Below are 22,100 nucleotides of genomic sequence, written 5' to 3'. Positions count from 1 at the left end.
AGCGAGTAGATGAGCCGATATGCATGTGGAGAGTGTTGGCCTGTTGTTATGGCCCACCAACGACCGTCTTGTGTATATCCCCCCCCCCCCCCCCCCCCCCCCCCCTTTGTTACGTTGCATTGAAAAAACTGAAAATTGAAAGAACTGTTGTGCACAAGCACAAGTAGTTTTTAACTGCTTCTTGGTTCCAGCGTGCAAGGGCAGATAAAATTTCATGACATTCATCAAAGAAATAAAATTTGGAAATTAGATGTGCAAAAACATGGACATGAACATGAAACGTCACTATGTACTTAATGAGTGCACTGCCGCAGAGTATACAAATACTAGAGGCCTAGCTAGAACCTCAGATGCCACAGTAATTATTCCTTGTAAGCGTAATAAATTAGAAAATCATGAGAAGCTAACTATATTTCCGGGGTTGAGTAACTTGTATGTTGCACTGGGACTCCAATTTCTAAAGCCCATACGTCTGATGTATATAAAAGCATAAGATCTTCTGTTGCAAGAAATGCAGAAATGGGTGGACTGAACTGACTGGAAACTGAAGAAGCAAGGTCTTGCGTCAAAGAAGAGTCCAAATACGTTTTAGGGATTTCCTTTTGGAACCACCACGAAGCATCACCATCAAGTGTTGCCATTTGCGTCCATCCAGATCCAGGTTCTGTGGCAACACCTCTGCAGATCACCACCGAGATGAGGAGGAAGGAGAAGAGGATGGCGCAGGAGTAGAATTGCTTGGAACACCTGTGCACGCCATTCCAATAAAACGCTAGCTCAGTACGTAAGGTTATCAATCGCATGCATAAAAGATAAATCCTCAGCAGAAGATGAAATGCAGTCTTCAGGATAAGGATTTGTAAAAAAGAAAGAAACAGTGAAGAAAACACGGTTAGGATCTCCTTGGGAATTAACTAAAACTAAATCTAAAAAAAAACTAAAACTGGAAGGACGCCAGAGGAGGTTGGGGAGGGAGGGAGGGAGGAGTGGCTGAGGAGGGCGAGGGCCCTCATGTCAGGGACGCGGCACTGAGCTCCTCTCTTGTGCTGCCTGTGTGTAAACAATTGAGGGCGGTTGCCGCTGCCAACAGACAGAAGCAAAGACCACTCTGCCCGTTTGCCGCTCCCTCCCTCTTTTGAAACAATTCTCTCTCCCTCCCTCCCTCCCTCGCTCGCTCCCGATGTGCTTGCTCGCCGGCGGGCCGCGAGCGCCGCAAGGAGACGCCGCCCACCCCCCACCCTCTGCGAGGCGCACCGGCGCGCGCGCCACCACGATGGTGGCGAGCTTCACTGCTGCAGCCACGGTCTCCATCGCCATGTTGATCCTCGGCTCCACCGAGAGCCTGGACCAGCTGACACCGTCGAGCGCCAGGTGCTGTCGCTACCTCCTCCTCGTCGCCTTCTTCTTCTGCCTCCTGTCCTTCTGCGGCCTCGTCTGCATTGTCGACTTCATCGTCTTCGTCAAGGTAGGCAGCTTCGCTTGCTTGAGCCTGCCGGCCAAGCTGCTCGCCGTAGCAGGGGACGCCCTGCCGACTCTCTGCGGCACGGCCTTCTTCGCTGCAGGCTCGTACATAGCCGTCTTCTGCAACTAGAGTAGATACCCTCGATCTGCATGTATCTGCTCCGTCACGTATCACTTAGTATATATATCTCGTCACCTCATGTATTTTGCGGATATTTACCATATGTATTACATATCCGCGTATTGCTTACGTGCTCATGTATTTTGCGGATATTTACCGTATGTATTACATATCTGCGTATTGCTTATGTGCACATGTATATGACTGAAGTTATGCAAAAGTATGCCAATGTATATAATGTCACGATGATTTAAATAAACACGAGTCTCTAATACATGTGTATGACTGAAGTTTTGCTTACGTTCACAAATTCAGCTGGTTTTGGAGCCCTTGTATGCCGTGCTTCTCCTCTATCATTAAGTAGACGGGCTCCGAAAATCCAGTAGCATTATTGGATTATATATCTATTAGGACCTCTATCATTCCGAACTGAATATACCAAACGGTAAATATCAGTAGCCTTCCTGGCATTGAAGGACCAAAATGTTTTTAATACAACAATTTTATAGAACTACAACAAAATATCCAGTCCATCGGTCTGGTAATAGCATACATCTTCTTTCAAGAGATTATGGAGTTCAGCACGGTAATCATCAAGCCTCCTAATGTTTGAACTATCATTATCAAGCCTCCTTGTGCCTGAACTATCAACAATTGCCAGGGTCCAGGTCACAGAGTGTCGAGCTTCCAATCTTCCTTCTCCACTTCGACATAGAACTGCTTGATACCCTCAAGGTTGAGCTCATCTCTCTTGACCAGAATCCTAACGTTCATGAACTTGAGGGTGATCTCAAGGGCCTCAGGGGGCATGGTAGCTGAGAACACACCAACCTGAATCTTCGATGAAAGAAGCTGGAAGATATCATAGATCTGCAAAGGGCACATGTCAGTTGAAGCCAAGCAGCTTATGATCTATCAAAAGATATCTGCATAGGGCACATGCCAGTTGAAGCCAAGCAGCTTACATGTCAGTTGAAGGCAAGTAGCTTATAAGGAGGAAAGAAGAGTTGAAAGCTGGTTCAGGAACAATAGATGACCATATCAGCAAGTTCTGCCCCAAAATCAAATTGGCTTGATATGAATACCAATAGTAAATTTGACCTATGCATGTCACAATCCTACTAATCAGCAAATACCATGCATAAATATGGATTAGTTGAGATCTACAGTTGCTTTCCCCGTCTGAAACTTTGGTTAGCTTAAATCTGGGACACATATTGAAACTGGTCTGATTCAGCCCTGGAGTACCAAGGGAGTCTAGGCTGCAAAAAATGTGGACTCCTAATCTTAGATACCAGGGAAAAAGGGAGGGGGGGGGGGGGGGGGGGGGGGGGTTTGCTTTTGTTTTCTTTTATGACAGAAGCAGCAATCTGTGCATGTGTCCTGGTGTTAGTTTCTTCAGAACGGACATTGAACTTAACGGTGCAAATTTACAGAACTCTGCAGCAAGTTCAAGCACAACCACACTTTATCAACCACAAATTAAGTGCAAACCAAACTTCTTTGCTGAAAATGGATAAACAAATGAGTTTAATGACTTATCAAAACAACACAATAAAATGAGGATTCAGTTCAATCAAAGGGATACCTTATTCGAATCTGTTGGGGTTCAGATCAACACCAATGATAATTGACGCTCCAGCAATCCTTGCACCTTCTATGGCCTACTCATGCAGATACGCAAGGTAATCAGATGCAAACCCAACAAAAATTGAAGTTGAAAGGTATACAATAATGGGAAAATCAACACTTAAAACAAGGTTAACAACTCCTAGGCCAAATGACAGATATCTGAAATCAACTACAAGGCAACCGGCAAAAAACAACTTTGTATTTTTCTGGTCATAACACATGCATTGTTTTCCTACCCGTAAGCAGGATTTTTCTTTCAGTTAACAGGGATGAGAAATAAAGTTCCATGAACTGGCGTTATCAAATACATATTAGGAAATAAAGTTAAATCATCATGAACTAACATTATTCATTCTTTAAAAAAACATTTCTGAACTGTGCTATGAAATGAAATCCGACATTAATCTGCTTATTAAATGACCACACCTCTCGTTATCAGTTCTAGCACTTGACTAAGAATAGTCCATTTTTCAAACAATAACCAAAACTATAGTTGAATATGCTGACTTCTGGAGCAAGGAATCACATGGTACCAAAAAAAAAAAAACAATCAGTAGCGCATACAGATTTCATTAACAGTATTATTCACCCAATGAAACTAAATGGTGCAAGAAGATGGTTGGTTACCAATTTATGAACAAGGTAAATAAAAGCTGGCCAATGGTTATCAAATGGATTGCATATTGCAAGATGATAGGGTATATTATAAGTTAAAAAAATCAGGGATGTACAGATATGTGGTTGCTTACTGGGATGAGGGAAAACAAGGCATACTTCGACGATCAATTGCTTACTGGGATGTACAGATACGTGGTTTAGTCATTCTATCTAATAGCTTGCATTCACAGGAGAGAAAGAGGACGACAAAGACGGTACATTGACACCATGTATTCAGCTAACTCCAAAGTATGTTGTCTTACTTGAATTTTTGGTACTAAGCCGATTATTTACGCAACATTTATTTTCAGCGGTTGGAGAATCATTAAACATATAGGAGATTAGAGTTTCATAGATCAACCAAGTCCAAAAATGTAACCCGTAACGGATCCCCGGAACCCTGACCCCAAATTTGGCTGCAAGGTTGCAAGCACCGATAAGATATTCAGATAGAAATAGGTAGGGAAACCATCTTCAATACAGGCTACAGAGAACACACCTTGCTCGGTGGCGGAGATGGGGAAGCTCACTGCCTCAGCTTGGGTAGGCTTCGCTTCACCCCGGGCAGACGATATCAGTAGGTATTTTTTAGATGTAGAGAATTACAGCAAGATCTGCGGGAGAACTCCTCAGTTAATTGGTTCTTTCCATATGAGTCACTTCTAATTCCATGTTCCAGTATGGAATCGCAGAATCCACCTAGCATATGTTATCCTAGCACCCATGACTCACTTCTAATTCTATGTTCCAGTATGGAATCGCAGAATCCACCTGGCATATGTTATCCTAGCACCCATGACTGCTTCCCAGATCATACTCCTCAGCAGACCAAGTTGCACTATCCAGTTGACATTCACCAATGTTACGACATCCAGACAATATGAGGTCTAGCATTTTCCTCCGCACAATGTATACAGGGTTAGGCTCAATCAGACATCCTTTACTGTAACTCTCCCTTAGGATGACTGTCTGTGCGCTTCCTTTCGTCGAGATGTAGAAAATGCCTGGATACTTGAGAAGAAATTCTCGCAGGTTTACCTCCATAGCGTACACTCTTCTGAAGTGTGACAATCTCTCAATTGGCATCATCTTTTCAACCGTCAGGCTTAAAAGCTCATGAAGAACACCAACAATGTGTTTCTCAAGCCGCTCCACATTGCAGATCAGATGCGAATCATTCTTCTCATAAGGTGTGGTGTAGGGAAGCCTCTGCCAGTTCTTGAGTTTTTCCCTGAAACCTTTCTCAATCTTAAATCCAGTTGGGAAGTTGATTGGGAAAGCATATTTTGTCTCTGATTCAGCTAGCCATTTTTCTGTGTACTCCCTTTTCCTCCATTCTTCAACCTTAGCTACAGCTAATGCTTCATCCCTAGAGACAAGTGACAGAGTATCTGGGGATTCAAGGGGTACATCATGTTGATGGTTTGGCAGTATAGAGAACCTATAATCATCAGGAAGCCCAAGTTCCCTTCTTATGAGCCATAATGCGTGCATATTCAGAGTTCCATTCACAGAGAGCATGAGAAGTTTCTTCAGCCGCTGAACTATGTCGACCTCATTCTCCCTGATGACAGCATCTTCCTCTGCGATCAAGTCGGACATCTTCTGTGTGATCTTGCAGCAGCGGTTTTTCTTGACAGGGTGCACATAAATCTGAAAAATGTGGGGATACTTCTTAAGGAAAGCACCGATCTCAATGTTCAACCCAACCTCATGGCTCCACTTTGAGAGAAGTTGGAGAGACGCATATCTGTTCCTCTGCTGAGATATCACCTCATGCAAAGCCAAGGCCAATCTCAAGTTTCTCAGCTGAACCATTAGCTTGTCCAGCCTATGATCCCTTGTTCTTCCCTCGAGACGTGTTCTCGCCGAATCTACAGGCTTTTTCCACCTCCGCTGCACACTACGATTAAAAGGACCATGCTGAAACGGCTCGCCCAACGTCCGCGATCGCAGAGAGAGTGCGTGAATGTTTCTTGCCCCAGATATGATCGATGACATTGTGTATTAAAAGTCCAATCCTAAGAGATATGAAACTGCACCGAGAACCACACGTGCATCTCTAAAGCATTGGCGATTTGCTGGAGCTACAACTGCAAGAAAGAAAGAGATTGGACGTGGAGTCAGTTTTGTAGACAATCAAATGGAAAGCACCAAGTTTGCATGAATACATGTGGGAACTTGATAAGGTTCAGTAAACGAAGAAGAAAAAAGAAGGGAAAAAGTCTACTTAACCCCCTAAACTATTGGTGGTTGTCTACTTCACCCCCTCACCTATAAAACCAGGTATTCTACCCCTTAAACTATTGAAAACCGTCTAAATAACCCCCTAAAGCAGTTTTAAAAGTGGGTTTTCGCTGATGTGGCATATTAAAAGGTCTACATAACCCCCTAACATATCAAGGGTTGACTAAATAACCCCCTCAACTATAAAACCAGATATTATAGCCATTGGTATATCTAATAATGTTCAAATGACCCCGTGATAGTCTTGTAGGGCCGTTTGGACATCGTATCCCACCACACTGGCCTATGCACCCATACTTGCACGTAGGCCTATTGGCTGCCTCTCTCTCCCTACTCTTTCTAGGATTATGGCACCGCCCGATGAGCACCATCCTGTCTCCTTCTTCACCTCATGGCACTCCTCGACGGCATTGAGTTCATGCACTATGCCTACACCCTTGTCATTCGAGGATAGCCTGATGGAGGATGTGGGAGGGGCCAGATGATGAGGGTGTAGGCATGGTGCTTGAGCTCAATGTCATCGACGAGTGTCGGGAAGTGGAGCAAGAGACAAGATGTCACGTGCTTCTCATTGGGTGGTGGGTTAGCCTAGAAAGAGTTGGGAGGTGCGGGTAGAAAATGTGGCATGCGCACAAGCATAGGTGCTTAGACCAATGTGTCGGGATACGGTGTCCAAGCGGACCTACAAGACCATCCAAGGGGGTCATTTGAATATTATTGGATACTTTAAGGGCTATAATATCAGATTTTATAGTTGAGGGGGTTATGTAGTCAACACTTAATATGTTAGGGGGTTATGTAGACTTTTTAATATGCCAAGTCAGCGAAACCACCTTCAAAACCGCCTTAGGGGGTTTATTTAGACGGTTTTCAATAGTTTGAGGGGTAGAATACCTGGTTTTATAGGTGAGGGGGTAAAGTAGATAACCATCAATAGCTGAGGGGGTAAAGTAGACTTTTTACAAAAAAGAAGCCATGTCGATGGCGTGTAGAGACATGGAAGTGTAACTCATAGGAAATTCGAAAAATTCAAGAATATTCATAGTCAAGGGCAAGCAGGTGTAAAAAAAAGATACCTGGAGGGAGTTATTACTGCGGTAGCCAGTGGGCATTTCATCAAACAACGACCCAGCAGAGTCAGAGCGACAGATAAAAATCCATTGCCAGGATGCAACTATTCCCGGAGAGTGAAGTTGAGCTCGAGACAGTGGCAGAGGAGGCTGGCGGTGGGTGGTGGCAGGCTTGAAGGTCGTAGCCTCAGGGGCAGGCAGTGGCGGGCCCAGGATTTTGGGACTGGGTATTCAAAATGTATAGGGGTATCAAAAAAAAATCGTAACCAAAAGGCTAATATTTAGCATGTAAAATGCCACATATTTGAAATATATAACACATAAGACTAAGTAATTTGGGACAAACTCACGCTCTAAGCCACTATGCGATTCACAAATTGCTACTCCTAACAAATTGAATAGGAAATTCAGAAGCTAAGCCAAGAGATAGGGATTGAACTTACAGAAGTTCAGACAAACTCGGGCTCAGCTCGGAATGGGACTGTCGGAACCTCGGACTACGCACTCGCCTCGCTGATGCGTGTTGCCAGTCGGCCGGCCGCCCTACGCCCGTCCGGCGTCCGGCCTCCGCGGCTCCGCCCAACGCAACGCCCCGACCGGCGGCCGAGCGTCCCTGCCGCTGCCGCTGCCGCGCTGCTGCCCCCCTCGGTCCCGCCCTGCCGCTGAGTCCACCCGTGCCGCGGTCGCCGTCGCCGTCCGCCGGCTGCCCGCCACTCGAAGACGGCGCTAGGTTTTGGGTGTCGCCGCAGCCCGCGTCCCCGAGGATGCGACTGTGGCTGCAGGTGCGGGAGCGGGACGGGAGCAGTGGAGAATATGGGCCGCCTGGGCCTCGTTGGGCCTTCGGGTGGAGGAGTAAAACGAGTATGAAGCATGTTATTTTGGGTCGAATTGCTGTGCATGTATTCAGTTTCGCTATATTTTTGTTTTTTCAATATACAAACATGTGTATTGCACTGTATATATTATTTTTTTTGTCAAAAAATTTGGATATATTCACCTAAATAGTGAATACCCTTGAATACTGGTGGGCCAGCCCAGTAGACGAGGCAGCCAGGGGAAGCAACGAGAGAGCGATGGCGCGACGGTAGGCTACTGGGCCAGGCCGCGGCGGGGCGTTTGGATGTCTTGTCGTGTTGTGTCGCCTGTCCTGGCTCGGCAAAGCCAGCAAAGGCCAGCTAGATTGGCTATCCAGCAGAAGCAAGCAAAAACCTTGAAAAGCGCAGGAACCGAGGTAAGCGGCAAAGAAACCAAACACTGTGGACTTTGTCCAGCCGGGCAAAGCAAGGCCTGTCAAGGAATCCAAACGTGCCATTGAACCCTTACCAGCGGAGGAAGGAGGGGAACTAGGGAAGGGGAAACCCTCCTCAAGAATGAGAAGGATGGATGGGATGGTGCTTGTCTTCACGACCCCGAGGCATGTATTTTATTAAGAGGAGGCAGAAACGGTCCGGTTCACGTTACAAGTTCAGACTAGTAATCGCATGATTACCAAACCGAACCCTGGCTTGACAACAAATTAGCGATATTACGCAAAACTATTAGCGACTAGTAGCTACATACCGTAGCCCATTACAACAACTGTAGTAGCGTTCGGATACGACCGTACCCCGCTCTGGACCACTCTTTGGCCTCTTCAACAATCTTTACCAGCAGCTGAGCAGGAGGTGTGGATGGCCCACCAAAAGTCCTCTCATTCCGCTCCTTCCAAATCATCCAACCGATGAGGAAGGTCGGTGAGTCAAAGCCTCCCTGCTTCCTGGCGTGCAGCCACCAGGAGAAGAAGTTTTCCTGATGCACCACAATAGATGAATCCAGGTGCAGTTTTCCCAGGATGATGGACCAAACCTCCCTGCTGAATATGATCCATAGACTCAAGTCCCTGCGCACATAAGAGGATGGGATGGATGCTCGTTGATGGATCAAATGGCTGAGAAAGAGCCTGCCCCGTTCGGTTTTCATTTCAGATGCTCCTCTCCTCCTCTGCTTGCAGAGTGCTCGCTCTACGCTCCCCTTTGCACCCCAACGCCCACCCAGCCTGACACCGAGCCCCTCCTGCCAAGGGTGGACACACTGTGATTCAATGTTATTAGGTTGAATACCCAAATTTTTTTTGCAAAAAAGTTTATACATATCAGAGTGGACCAGGCTATTTAGATTTTAAGCTTTTGTAAATGGGATGCCGACGTTATTCTTTTCAGCAGTTGTGGGTGGGAGAGAAGATGGAGTAACTTGTTTTATAGAACTATACAATGTCAATTAACTTGGACACATGCAATCTATTGTCAATTATACAATGTTCTTCATAGGAGAATGAAAATTACCCATTTCCGTTGCTGCATTTTATCACCAGAAATGGAACCGGGATAACAGGTCGTGGATAGCTGGGGACAGACGGGAACGTTTCAAGGTTCCTTCAATCACTGTAATAAAAAAGGCCTTGGATTTTTCATCATTTTATATGACAAATTAGAATGGTTAGTTGACTGATGATTCCACACATAATTAACAGGTCAGCATGCTGTTTGTATAGCCTCGGTACATCATTACAGTAAATTCGAAAATTGTATTGAACTGGAAGATATTGAAAGTAATTGAAAAACTTGTGTATGCTTGTTTGAATGTTTTCAAGGAATTAATGACGTTCAGAATTTAGTAAAGTAGCATATGCGCTTGAAAATCGCTTAGGAGCCATTTGGATCCTTTCATTTGGAGGAATTGAAATCTACTTAATAATAGTTTCAGCTATTTGGCTTAGAATTTGACATTCCACCACTCTCCAAAAGTTCACATATAAGCCTATCTCAAATTCATAGAGTGGAAGATGGAAAATTGATTATATAAGTCACCATTTTATGTTTCTACTTTGCAACTTATAATACGCTCTTTAACTCGCTCCCCTATGGTAGAAATGCAACACATAAGTATCTCTCTTATATAGCCAATAATAATATACAAATATATATGTCTAAATTATAATTATTAAAATAAATTCAATTCCACGGATCCAAACGGGGCCTTACTGATTGCATCCAATATATCAGATCAATGGTGCAGCTAGGATCGGATATATAAAAAATAGAACAAACTATTTTTATGGTTTAAACAGGATAAGCAATGCAAGTTGCCATGTATATCAGCATATAATGTAAACTTAAAAAGTTCTAATACCTTGAGAAAACTATAAATCAACACTGGACGTTCAGACTCCAATAAATATGATGTCTATACTAGTTTTATTGAAATACTCCAGAAACCTAAACATCGGAGAACAAATAGTATCAAACAATAAGCAAAAATTGACTGATTTATTTCACTGCATAGTGAATAGAGTTGAAAATGATATGGTATCGAACTATGGATATATCTGCCGGAAGCAGGGACAGATCGAGGATAAATGTCTAGGAGGGCTTCTTCAACCTCCAGGCAGCTTCAGTCTCTCCTCAAGGTGCATCCATGGCAAAAAAAAACTAGGTTGGGCTATGTGGGGGTATTAACCCCTATACCCTTACGGCTAGCCTTGGGCCAGCCCGGACCAGGGGGTCTGGCCCACTAGAAGACGACGTGCGGCCCGGCCAATCTGCTCGAAGTCCCGCGCAAGGAATCAAGGCAGATTTGGAGATCAAGCAAGATCCTGGTCGGTTAGAATATGGATCCTTATCCGGCCACTTATGGCAATTGTAACTGATTAGGATTAGTTTCCAGATCTGTAACCCTGCCCCCCAAACTATATAAGGCGGGCAGGGGACCCCTCTAAAAACATCTCTCATTGACATACAGCAATACAATCGGACGCAGGACGTAGGTATTACGCCTTCACGGCGGCCGAACCTAGATAAAACCTCGTGTCTGTCTTGCGTCACCATCTTGTTTGTAGCTTACGCATCTGTCTGCCGATAATCTACTACCTTGGGCATACCCCTAGGTAGATTGCCGACCATATTTCGTCGATAGTGGCGCGCCAGGTAGGGGGTGTGCGTACTGCTCTCCAGACGAACAAGATGGTCATCATCCCCGGTTCCATGGCTACGCCGAACGGCCTCACGTTCACCATCGGCCAGATCACCTAGACCACTGGCTCCGACGACTTCATCACCATGACCACGGAGGAAGCGCGGATTCAATCTGCATCGACCACTGCTTCACCTGCATCGGCTACGGCTCCGACCACGGTGGATCTGGCTCCGGCCACGCCAACATCGTCTTCAGCCACGCCGACAACCCGTCGTCCGCTTCCTCGCTACAAATGGAGGCAGATCAACAACACCGACCTGCTCGACTCTATCGATCGGGTCGGCACCAAACTTGCTGAAACCCTAGCTCTGGTAAGTTTGATTCAAAGTCAACCTAATGAGCAGGTAACCACTACCCACAACAGATCTACCCGACCAGCTCGGGCCAGTCATCCCGCACGACTCGGTACGGATCTCGTGGTCACATCTACTCCTGAAGGGCGCTCTGTTCGTCGCCGGTCAGCCCCCGCGACGGGTCTCCGGCTCTCCGAGTGCGAAGCCTCGATGGAGAACTACCAGGCTCAGCCCTACGGCCTGCGCAACTTTGTCAACATGGTCCGGATTGAGGAGTATCAAGAAGGATCGGTCCACACACTTCAAGAGGGTGGCTCAAGCTCCCCGTCCGGCATCGCATCTAATGGCTCCGTCCACACCGAGCTCCAGCATCATGACAATGAAGGCGTTGAATACGATCTAGATATCCCAGACCACGCCCCAGGGTTCCCACGATTCCCATCCTTCCCACCAAGGCGAGGAGACTTGATCAATGTTGTTAGTAATGACGAACCACCGGCAGTTGGCGAAACAGAACAAGAAAGGCTAGTACGCGAAGCACGCAATATTGACCGGTTTAATCGCCGACAAGTCGAAGCCGAGGCAGAAGAGGAGGCACGACGCATAAGGGTCCAGCCACATGGCCTTAACAATGCCTTTGACAGGGTGGGGGACAAGCAGGTCTTCAGGACTCCAAGCGCCAACGTAGCTGTTGCTATGGCGACAATGCAACGACTACCCAATACCCCAGAAATCCAGGCAGTTCATGATGATATACAAGCTTACCTGACGGCTGCTATGGCCCAGACCGTAGAGATTGTAAATCAAGCCCGGGCTCCATCCGTCTCAGTCGAATCAAGCCACAGCCGCCAGTACTCAAGTCGCTCACAGCCACCCAACCAACGTGGCTCGCGCAACAGCGACCCATCAGACAACCGTCAAGGCGGAAACGGTGGTCATGATGGTGGTCGGGACGACAACTGCCGCGACTACTAGAACGACAACCGCTGAGACAACCACGACAATCGCCGTGATAACCGCGGTCGTAGGGTTAACCAGGGTGGCAATCGGGATCGCCATGATGGCAATAACGATCTCCGCCATTCCCTCGGAGAACGTGATCTGCGCGATCGCATTAACCAAAGAGCCAATGATCATGCATCCCACGAAAGCTATTGCCGTATGGAATATGATACTACCCACGGCCCTTCAGGTTTGAAGCAGTTTACTCCACACCTTCGCCAAGTCATATGGCCCAAGAACTTCAAGCTCAAAAAACTTCAGAAGTACGACGGCAAGGAGAACCCCGAATTATGGGTCATGCTCTACGAAACCGCGTGCAGATCAGGGATGGCTGACGAGCATGTCATGTCTAATTACTTCCTAGTCGTCGTTGGCCACGCAGGCCACCAATGGTTGGTCAGCTTGCCGGCGAACTATTTTGATTCTTGGCAAGAGCTTAAGCAAGCATTCATCGACAACTTCATTGCTACTTGCGAGCAACCCGGCAACAAATATGATCTGCAACGGATTCGAGATCATAAAGATGAGCCACTGCGTGAGTACGTCCGACGCTTCTCGGAGATGCGCATCAAGGTCCCGTCAATCTTTGACAACGAGGCAATCGAGGCTTTCATCACTAGTCTCCGCTTCCACGATGCCCTAAGGGACAAGCTCCTCCGCAAGAGACCTGAATCAGTCACAGCGCTCCTAGCCACCGCTAAAAAATATGCGGATGCCGATGATGCTAAAAAGATAATCATCGAAGAAGCAGCAAGAGTTCCGCGCTCCGACCACCCCCCACACCGCGACGACTACCGCGGCAACCGTGGTCGAAACGATAATTTTGATCGCCGCAACCAGCGCAATGATTCCCGCGACCAGCGTAATCAGCGACGTAATCGTCGTGACGATTACAGGGGCAAGCGTGCTCGGGAAGACGACGGCGAGGTCAACGCCGTTAAAAAAGGTGGCGGACGTCGCAACTACGAAGAAGACTACGCCAAAGCATTGAAAGGACCCTGCTAGCTCCATCCCAAGTCAAACCATACCATGGAGAATTGCCATGTTCTCAAATCTGTCTACACACGCCAACAGGCTCCGGATACATCCGACAAGCCTAACGACGCAGGGGAGCAGCGTAACAAGGATAACGATGATGAAGACGCAGATCCCTATCACAAGTACGTTAAGCCAACCGATCGCGTCCACACCATCATTGGGGGCAAAGTGTCCATCGGGACCAAACGAGAACGCAAGCTGCTCGCTCGTGCTTGCTTGAACGTTGCCAACGCCGACAACCTCATCGTCGATCCGTGGCTCCCTCCTTGGTCTCACCGTGAGATCTCCTTCAGCATAAAAGACCAATGGGCTGCAATACCTGAGCCAGGACGTTTTCCTCTGGTTCTCGATCCCTGTATCAACAAGGTCCAGTTCGACAGAGTGCTGATTGACGGCGGCAATTCCATCGATATACTGTTCAAGAACAGTTTGCTATCCCTGAAGATAACCCAGGCTGATCTCAAGCCATACGAGGCACAGTTCTGGGGTGTTCTCCCCGGACAGAGCTCCACACCTCTCAGGCATATCACGCTACCTGTGCAATTTGGTATCCCGGACCACTTCCGCACCGACTACGTCAACTTCGTCGTCGCTGACTTCGAAGGCACCTACCATGCTATCCTTGGTCGACCAGCGCTCACCAAGTTCATGGCCATACCTCACTACAGGTATTTAGTGCTCAAGATGCCTACTGAGAAAGGGGTTCTAATTCTCAGGGGCAACGTATACGCAGCTTATACCTGCGAGGATGATAGCTTCAAAATAGCAGAGGCTCATGACCTCTCTATTCGCATGGCCGAGACCACGCTCGACGCCAAGAAGACCCCAGCCGACCACCTGGAGATCCTAGAGCTCGAGGCCCCACGCAAGAACATCAAGTCCAAAGAGCACAAAGCGATCCAGCTGGTCGACGGTGATCCCAGCAAAACGGCCCTTATCAGGGCCAACCTGGATCCTAAATAGGAAGACGCGCTCGTCAGGTTCTTGAGGAGCAATGCGAGTGTGTTCGTATGGAAACCCGCTGACATGCCCGGTGTACCTCGGAACTTGATCGAGCACTCCTTAAATGTCGATGGCAAGGCCAAACCTATCAAGCAGAAGCTACGACGTTTCACTCACGACAAAAAGGAGGCTATTAGGGTAGAAGTTACACGGCTTTTGGCAGCCGGATTTATCAAAGAAGTGTATCATCCAGAGTGGTTAGCCAACCCGGTTCTTGTACGCAAAAAGAATAATGAATGAAGAATGTGCGTTGATTACACTGATCTCAACAAACACTGCCCTAAAGACCCTTTCGGCTTACCTCGCATAGACGAGGTCGTAGATTCAATTGCCGGTTGCGAGTTACTTTCCTTTCTCGATTGCTACTCTGGTTATCACCAGATCGCTCTCAAAAAGGACGACCAGATCAAGACATCCTTCATCACGCCCTTTGGCGCCTACTGCTACACGACCATGTCGTTCGGGCTCAAGAACGCCGGGGCAACCTACCAACGCGCCATACAGGCCTGCCTCAAAGACAAGATAAAAGGCGACCTCGTCGAGGCTTATGTTGACGATGTAGTTGTTAAAACCAAGGAAGCATACACCCTTGTTGACAACCTCAAGTGTACCTTTGCAACTCTTAACACATTCTAATGGAAATTAAACCCAAAGAAGTGTATCTTTGGTGTTCCATCTGGTATATTGCTCGGCAACGTCGTCAGTCACGACGGCATATGCCCTAACCCAGAGAAGGTAAAAGCTGTCTTGGACATGAAGCCGCCCAAAAAGGTGAAGGATGTTCAGAAGCTTACCGGATGCATGGCTGCACTCAGTCGTTTCATATCAAGATTAGGCGAAAAAGGACTACCATTTTTCAAGCTGCTCAAGGCATCCGAGAAGTTTGAGTGGTCGGAGGAAGCAGACACTGCCTTTACACAGCTGAAACAATTCCTTACATCACCTCCGGTCCTCACTGCTCCCAGAGAAGACGAAACCCTCCTGCTTTACATTGCGGCAACTAATCGAGTGGTCTCCACTGCCATGGTGGTCGAGCACGACGAGCCCGACCACGTCTATAAGGTACAGTGACCAATTTATTTCGTCAGTGAGGTGCTCAATGAATCCAAGACCAGGTACCCACAGATTCAAAAACTGATCTACGCCATACTAATCACATCCCGAAAGTTGAAACACTACTTCGACGAATATCGCGTGGTGGTCATGACTGAGTACCCTCTGGGAGACATCATTCGCAACAAGGATGCAAACGGGCGCATCGTCAAATGGGCAATGGAGCTATGCCCTTTCTCCTTGGAATTTGCAAGCCGTACTACAATCAAGTCTCAGGCACTTGTCGATTTCATCGTCGAGTGGACAGACTTAAGCACACCTGCCTCTCAGGGGCCCGCCGAGTATTGGAAGATGTACTTCGATGGCTCTCTCAACATCGACGGCGCAGGAGCAGGAGTCCTTTTCGTATCATCATCCAAGGAGCAGCTCCGATATGTCATCAGGATTTATTTCCCGGCGTCTAATAACGCCGCCGAGTACGAAGCATGCCTACATGGTCTGCGCATTGCGGTCGAGCTCGATGTCAAACGTCTCTATGTCTACGGAGACTCGGCGCTGGTCATTAACCAACTCAACAAGGACTGGGACACGACCAGCGAAAAGATGGACGCGTACTGCAAATCGATCAGAAAGCTGGAAGGCAAGTTCTATGGCATCGAGTACACACATGTGGTCCGGGACAAAAACCAAGCAGCAGATGCACTGTCAAAGTTAGGATCATCCCGAGCCAAAGTCCCACATGGCGTATTTGTTCAAGACCTGCTCACGCCTTCCATCAAAGAAGAAGATCCCGCGGTCGACAAGCCTCCAGACTAGCTATTGGTGGCTACGGTTCCGGCGTCAAACATCACCGAACCACCTCCGACCACTAAGGAGCCTGACTGGAGAGTACCTTTCATCAAGTACCTGACAGATGGTAGCGGTTAAATGTCTAGGAGGGACAGATCGAGGATAAATGTCTAGGAGGGCTTCTTCAACCTCCAGGCAGCTTCAGTCTCTCCTCAAGGTGCATCCATGGCAAAAAAAAACTAGGTTGGGCTAGGAGGGGGGGTTGGCTAGGGCTCCGCCTGTCCCACCGCTAGATCTATCCCTGACTCGGAAGAGGTTGATGAGTGGCAAAGTCATGGGTTTCTGCACTCATGCCAACTGCAAAACTGTCAGGGCCCGCCCATCCCACCGCTGGATCCGTCGCTGGCCCGGAAGAGGTAGATGAGTGGCGAAGTCATGGGTTTCTGCACTCATGCCAACTGCAGAACTGTCCGATCATAATGTAGAACCACAGATATGTAATAATACCATAGTATTTCTGGTCATATGATATACTGCAATCTGATATGATATTATATAATAATTTATAGAAAACTTGTTTTTAACTCAAATATGAAATGGAGGATTGAATGGAGACCAAGACAAATCCTTGCATACCGCAACACGGATCAGCACGCAACCCGCCGTGCAAACTACAAAAAGCGTTTTCTCAACACAATGTCTTGCTTCACCATCGGGATGTGCCCACGAAATTCCAAATAAAAAATATAATTCAAGTTCTGTTTGCACGTTGATAGCATGTATCATGTGGTTTAACATTAAAGTAGTGTTGTCTTGTTCATGTGTGTAGACTCACTGGACCATCAATGATTCAGTGGCATCTGACATGCGACTTCACAAGCTCCTGAACTAACGTCTACGACTTGGCCAGCAACATTCGAGTGGACGCGACTACTTGCTCATTCATTGTCCTCATTTGGAATCATGCTCTATATTATCGTGCCTAAATTAAAAAAAAGTAGAGCATAATTTTAGAGAAATTACGAAAGTAGTTTCATATTTTTATGAGTTAAAACAATTTTTTTGTTATATTAGATTTTAGGATTTTAAATACATATTCATTTAGATATCTTTTTGGAAAAAAATCTATAAAAGGTCTAATTAGCTTGCCTGAACTACCGCGTAAGAGCAACCCCAAGAGAGTTGCTATTTCTACTTTAAAGGCTAATTTAGAGTTTCTGCTAAAGAAATTAGCCTCCAACAGTTGTTCTATCCATGATTCTAAATTAGCTAACTAGCCATTCCGTTCTTCTCGGTGGCTAAAGAAAGCGAGCCTCCTCGGTTTGCCATCCGCTGCCTCCCCGCGTGATTCCCGTGCAGCGCTCGTCCTTCCTGCACCCTGAGTCATGCTGTCTCTAAGTGCGATTTATATCTTCCCAGTGGCTAACGTGGTGCCATGTAAGACGACGGTTGATATCGCACTATGTCAGCTAAAATTGCTTTAGAACTGTTCAAAAGTCTACCTTACCTTTTAGGGTCTGTCTAATTTCTACATTTTATATGTGAGGTGAACTTTCCTTCTTCTTTTTTTTTTGGCAGCCCGCAGTTCTTCCCTCCCGGACCATTTTGGCGGCCCGTTCCCATGCACGCGCCACCTCCCTCTAACCTGGGCCGTCGGCCCGTCGGCAAGAGAGGCAAGCCAGCGGGCGGAAGGCTATTGGGGGTACCCGATGAACCTCCTCGTTCTCTCGCCGAATCACATAGACATCGTTTTAAAAAAAAAAAAAAAAAATTCACATCGACATCAGCGCTCCCTCTAGCGATGGCCACAGATCGGAGTCACAACCGCGCTGGTCCATTCTGTTGAGGTCATAATCATAGATTATGATGTCATAATTATTATTTCTAGTAAAGTAATTCATACAACAATGGAAATTTTGTAGAAAAATATCCTAAGAAGTCCCTTTAATTTACAAGCATACTCTTGAACTTCAAAAGCTCATAACTTTTGAAAGTTAGATCAGTTTTAAGTGGTTCTTATGGTAATGAGGTTGTAGAAATGTGTAACACGCATAAGTAGCTAGTATAGCTTTTTTTTGTAAAAGAACTAGTATAGCTTGTTTTTTCTAAAGTTTGATGTATTGTTTTTTTATATTTTGTTGGCCATGTTTATTGTTTGTCTATACAAAGTGTTGAGTTCATGAACCTTAAAGATCAGGAATTTAGGAGTTTGAATCTCTGACCAAATCTAGTTCAAAGGTTAGTGTCCTTGACCATGTTCGCACCTACTTTGCACCTACGTTTTAATTTAATTTAATTTATTAGTAAAGTTAGAACTTAGTTACATGCAGAGTCTAAATATGAAACCTATGCTGAGACAGAGGGGATGTTGCAAACATAGTCTCAATAGAAGTCTCAAACTCTGTAAGCTTGTCCAAAGCAACTTAATTAGACAAGTCCAGCTGGGTTGTATGGCAACTGGATCATCCGGTCTAAGGAAAAGACCAAGGATCACAAAATATCCTCCCTAGAAAATAGGTTTGGTGCATGCTCTAGTGATTAGATTGGATCATCCGATGAGTTTAAGATGAAATTTAGTGTTTCACTCATTGCAGAGACCAGATGATTATTTGGTGCTTGATTGTCGATCACAGGATCATCTAGTGATTTGTTCTTTTTGTATTTCGTTTATAATTCTTTTTCTATTTAGTCTTTTCATGTTAATTTTGACCTAATTTGACTTGTTTGAGGCACATTTGTGTATCCTCTGCGTGGGAGACTTGATGGATTAGACCAACACTATGTATTTGAGAGTTTTGACCGAGTGATCCTAGCTACAAAAGCTTAGCGGGGTTCAGTTTAAGGATTCCATAGAGTCCATAATCTAGCAAGGAGAAGTTTGTGCCATTCCTGATAAGTATTGGCTAGTGGTGGTGGTGGTGGTGTGTGTGTGTGTGTGTGGTGGTGGTGGGGGGGGGGGGGGGGGGGGGGGGGGGGGGGGGGGCGGGTGAAGGTTGATTGAACAATACACTAGCATCAAAGCCAGTCTACTAATACGTGTTTTCTTACCTTATTTTTCTAAACCCTAACTTTTGTTTGTTCTTCGTCTTCACATTGAATTGCTACATTCTAGAGTGGTGAGGCCAACTAGGGCACACCTATACCTGTTGCATGCGCTAACATGCTTGAGCGCGCGTGGGATTTGCACATCAATAAAAATTTTAAGTGATTTTGGAGTTCATTCCCGGTACATGTGACCAATAATATGTAAATCTTGGGGAGCCAGAGTTGAGAATATCGCTTATTTTTCTATGTTTTCTTTTATCACATGTATCAAAAAATCATATATGCAGTGGCGGAACCAGCGATTTTGATTAAGAGGGTCCGGACAAATATGATTGAATTTTTGTGATAAAATATACATAATTATATGTTTCAACAACTTTTTAAATATTTTTAAACTATTTATAACTAAAATCATAATATTCTAATAAAAATGAGTAAAAATTGATATTTTTTGTGCTGTAAATTTAAATATTTATATATTATTAAACAAAATCCACTATGCTTTGGGGGGGGGGGGGGGCGTGCTGCCCCCTGGTTTCGCCACTGCATATATGGCATTCATTGATGGGTCTTTAAAGTGACAGATAAGACAACTCCTTTTAGGGAAGTTATCAGCTTATTCTCTGATAAAAAAAAGTTGCCAGCTTACTCTAAATCTATGAACTATGGAGAAGATTAAGATATATGGACGCCAACCTTCCAAGAAGGTGCATGTGTGTTAGTTTTAGCATGTGATATATGAGTGCAGATTTGTTATGATTTCATCAAAGATTTTACTCCCTCCGTTCCAAATTATAAGTCGCTTTGACTTTTTTTATACATAAAATTTTCTATGTATCTAGACATATTATTATATCTAGATACATAGCAAAATGGATGTACTAAAAAAGTTAAAGTGAGTTATAATTTGGGATGAAGGGAGTAATATGGTTCAAGATTTCCATATCTTGGAGTATATTGCTTCTCCCTATCGTTACATTAATAACGAAAATCTGGGAGTATATTGTTTGATTCTTCTCCCTATCATTACATTAATAACAAGAATCTGGGAGAATATTGCTTGATTCTTCTCCCTATTTTACATTAATAACATAAATCTGGGAGTATATTGCTTGATTCTTCTCCCTATCGTTACATTAATAACAAAAATCTAGGAGTATATTGCTTGATTCTTCTACCTATTGTTACATTAATAACAAAAATCTGGGAGTATATTGCTTGATTCTTCTCCCTATCATTACATTAATAACGAAAATCTACTAGTAAACATCTTCTTGCTCCACATGCTCCATTGATGTATACTATGAGCTTTGATTCACCCTTTGATATCCAACCTGATTCTGCGATAAATATGCATAATTTATTTGATATCTGTAAAGATATTGCTGACAAAATCTTGAGGAATGAATTAATGGTTGAAGGTAAATGACAAGATGCTCTTGAGTACTCCAAGGATTTGGGACATTATATATACTGCTCTCTTCTTCACCAACCGATATATCATATATGCATGGTTCTTTTGTATTTGGTTTGCCAAAAGAATGGGCATTTTAGCTTTGTTTTCTACACCTTTTGCAGTGACTACGGTGCTGGCAGCATGTGTTCCATGGGGTACATGTTGAACCTAATGACATTATTAAGACCATAGAGGTAATTTCATTTCTTATACTAATTGTTTGTTTCTTGGCTTAGGTGACTTTCGTGGATGTGCACCCTTATTTTATATAATTCATTTAATTTAGACATTGTTCTGTTAATTGATGAATTTTCAATTTCCCTGATTTTCTTCTCATCTTTCAAATTTAACATTTGAGATGTTCTTTAATTCTGAATTAATCTTGTTTATATTCTAAATATCACTTTTCTTTTTGTTGTAAAAAGAGTGAATGTGGCGATATCATTGATCGTGTTGACATTTACAAGCAACCAAGCCTCAAGAATGCATTGCTTCGAGATCATAAAGTCCAGGTATGTCTTATGTTTTATATGTAAGATATCTTTTTCAAGAACACTATGCACCCATCATGTAACAAAGATCCTCATGCACAACACATTCGTAGGTTATGTGGTTTGTTTATCGTGTCTTAACTTCTATTCATAAGGCTAGGATGAAGAAAGAGTATATAAACCATTGTGTTCAATTATGACTAAACATATGCACATTGTTCTTAAGATTTTCTCTTTATACACTGGATCCTCAGCTTAGGCCAACCAAGGAACCTCCTAAAGTACTTGATAAGCTTAAAGGAAGAAACTACAGTTTCCCGAGCAAACATGGTGGAGAAGTGGTAGCTGCCCGGAAGGAACCATCCCGATTCGAAGAAAGCCTATCACTGCTGATGACGAGGCTGCGAAGCATAGCCTCCCTTTTTTCTCATATGCTCGTCCTACAGACGAGACCATTCAAGATGAAGGGAAAGGCAAACTTGAAGTAAGATCTCTGCAACGACAACAAAGCCTTTAAATCCTAAATAAATTGGGGTAGATTAGAGTTGAAACCCAGCAGAAGCTATCAAAGTTCAGGCACGTGAATAGCTGTTTTCCAAGCACTCCTATCTAAGGCTAAGTCTTTGGGTATATTCTATCCTTTCAAGTCTCCTTTTATTGCCTCTACACAAGTCAACTTCGGTCTTCATCTGCCTCTCTTCACGTTACTATCCTAGCTTAGGATTCTACTAC

At 45.0% G+C, this 22,100-nt stretch overlaps 1 protein-coding gene across 5 annotated transcripts; it reads right to left on the bottom strand.

Moving 5' to 3' along the window:
• Positions 1-1,987: 1,987 nt before the first annotated feature.
• Positions 1,988-7,995, bottom strand: LOC136505011 (protein ROOT PRIMORDIUM DEFECTIVE 1-like). 5 transcript variants are annotated; one of them, XM_066500070.1, is made up of 6 exons: positions 7,632-7,995; positions 7,195-7,411; positions 4,371-5,964; positions 3,171-3,246; positions 2,548-2,633; positions 1,988-2,452 (listed from the first exon to the last, which is right to left on the bottom strand). In XM_066500070.1, the coding sequence occupies exon 3, from the start codon at positions 5,870-5,872 to the stop codon at positions 4,658-4,660; it is 1,215 nt and encodes a 404-aa protein (XP_066356167.1). In that variant the 5' UTR covers positions 5,873-5,964; positions 7,195-7,411; positions 7,632-7,995; the 3' UTR covers positions 1,988-2,452; positions 2,548-2,633; positions 3,171-3,246; positions 4,371-4,657. The 5 variants fall into 5 exon arrangements, with proteins under 5 accessions (XP_066356167.1, XP_066356166.1, XP_066356168.1 ...); XM_066500069.1 differs by having other exon boundaries at positions 2,548-2,596; XM_066500071.1 differs by lacking the exon at positions 2,548-2,633.
• Positions 7,996-22,100: the final 14,105 nt, after the last annotated feature.

This window comes from Miscanthus floridulus, chromosome 14 (genome assembly GCF_019320115.1).
Source record: "Miscanthus floridulus cultivar M001 chromosome 14, ASM1932011v1, whole genome shotgun sequence".
Taxonomy (NCBI): Eukaryota; Viridiplantae; Streptophyta; class Magnoliopsida; order Poales; family Poaceae; genus Miscanthus; species Miscanthus floridulus.
This window is presented reverse-complemented; position numbering and strand designations above follow the sequence as displayed.

Coding starts and splice junctions, on each gene's coding strand:
- LOC136505011 (XM_066500070.1), bottom strand. CDS start 5,872: ATGTCATCGATCATATCTGGGGCAAGAAACATTCACGCACTCTCTCTG.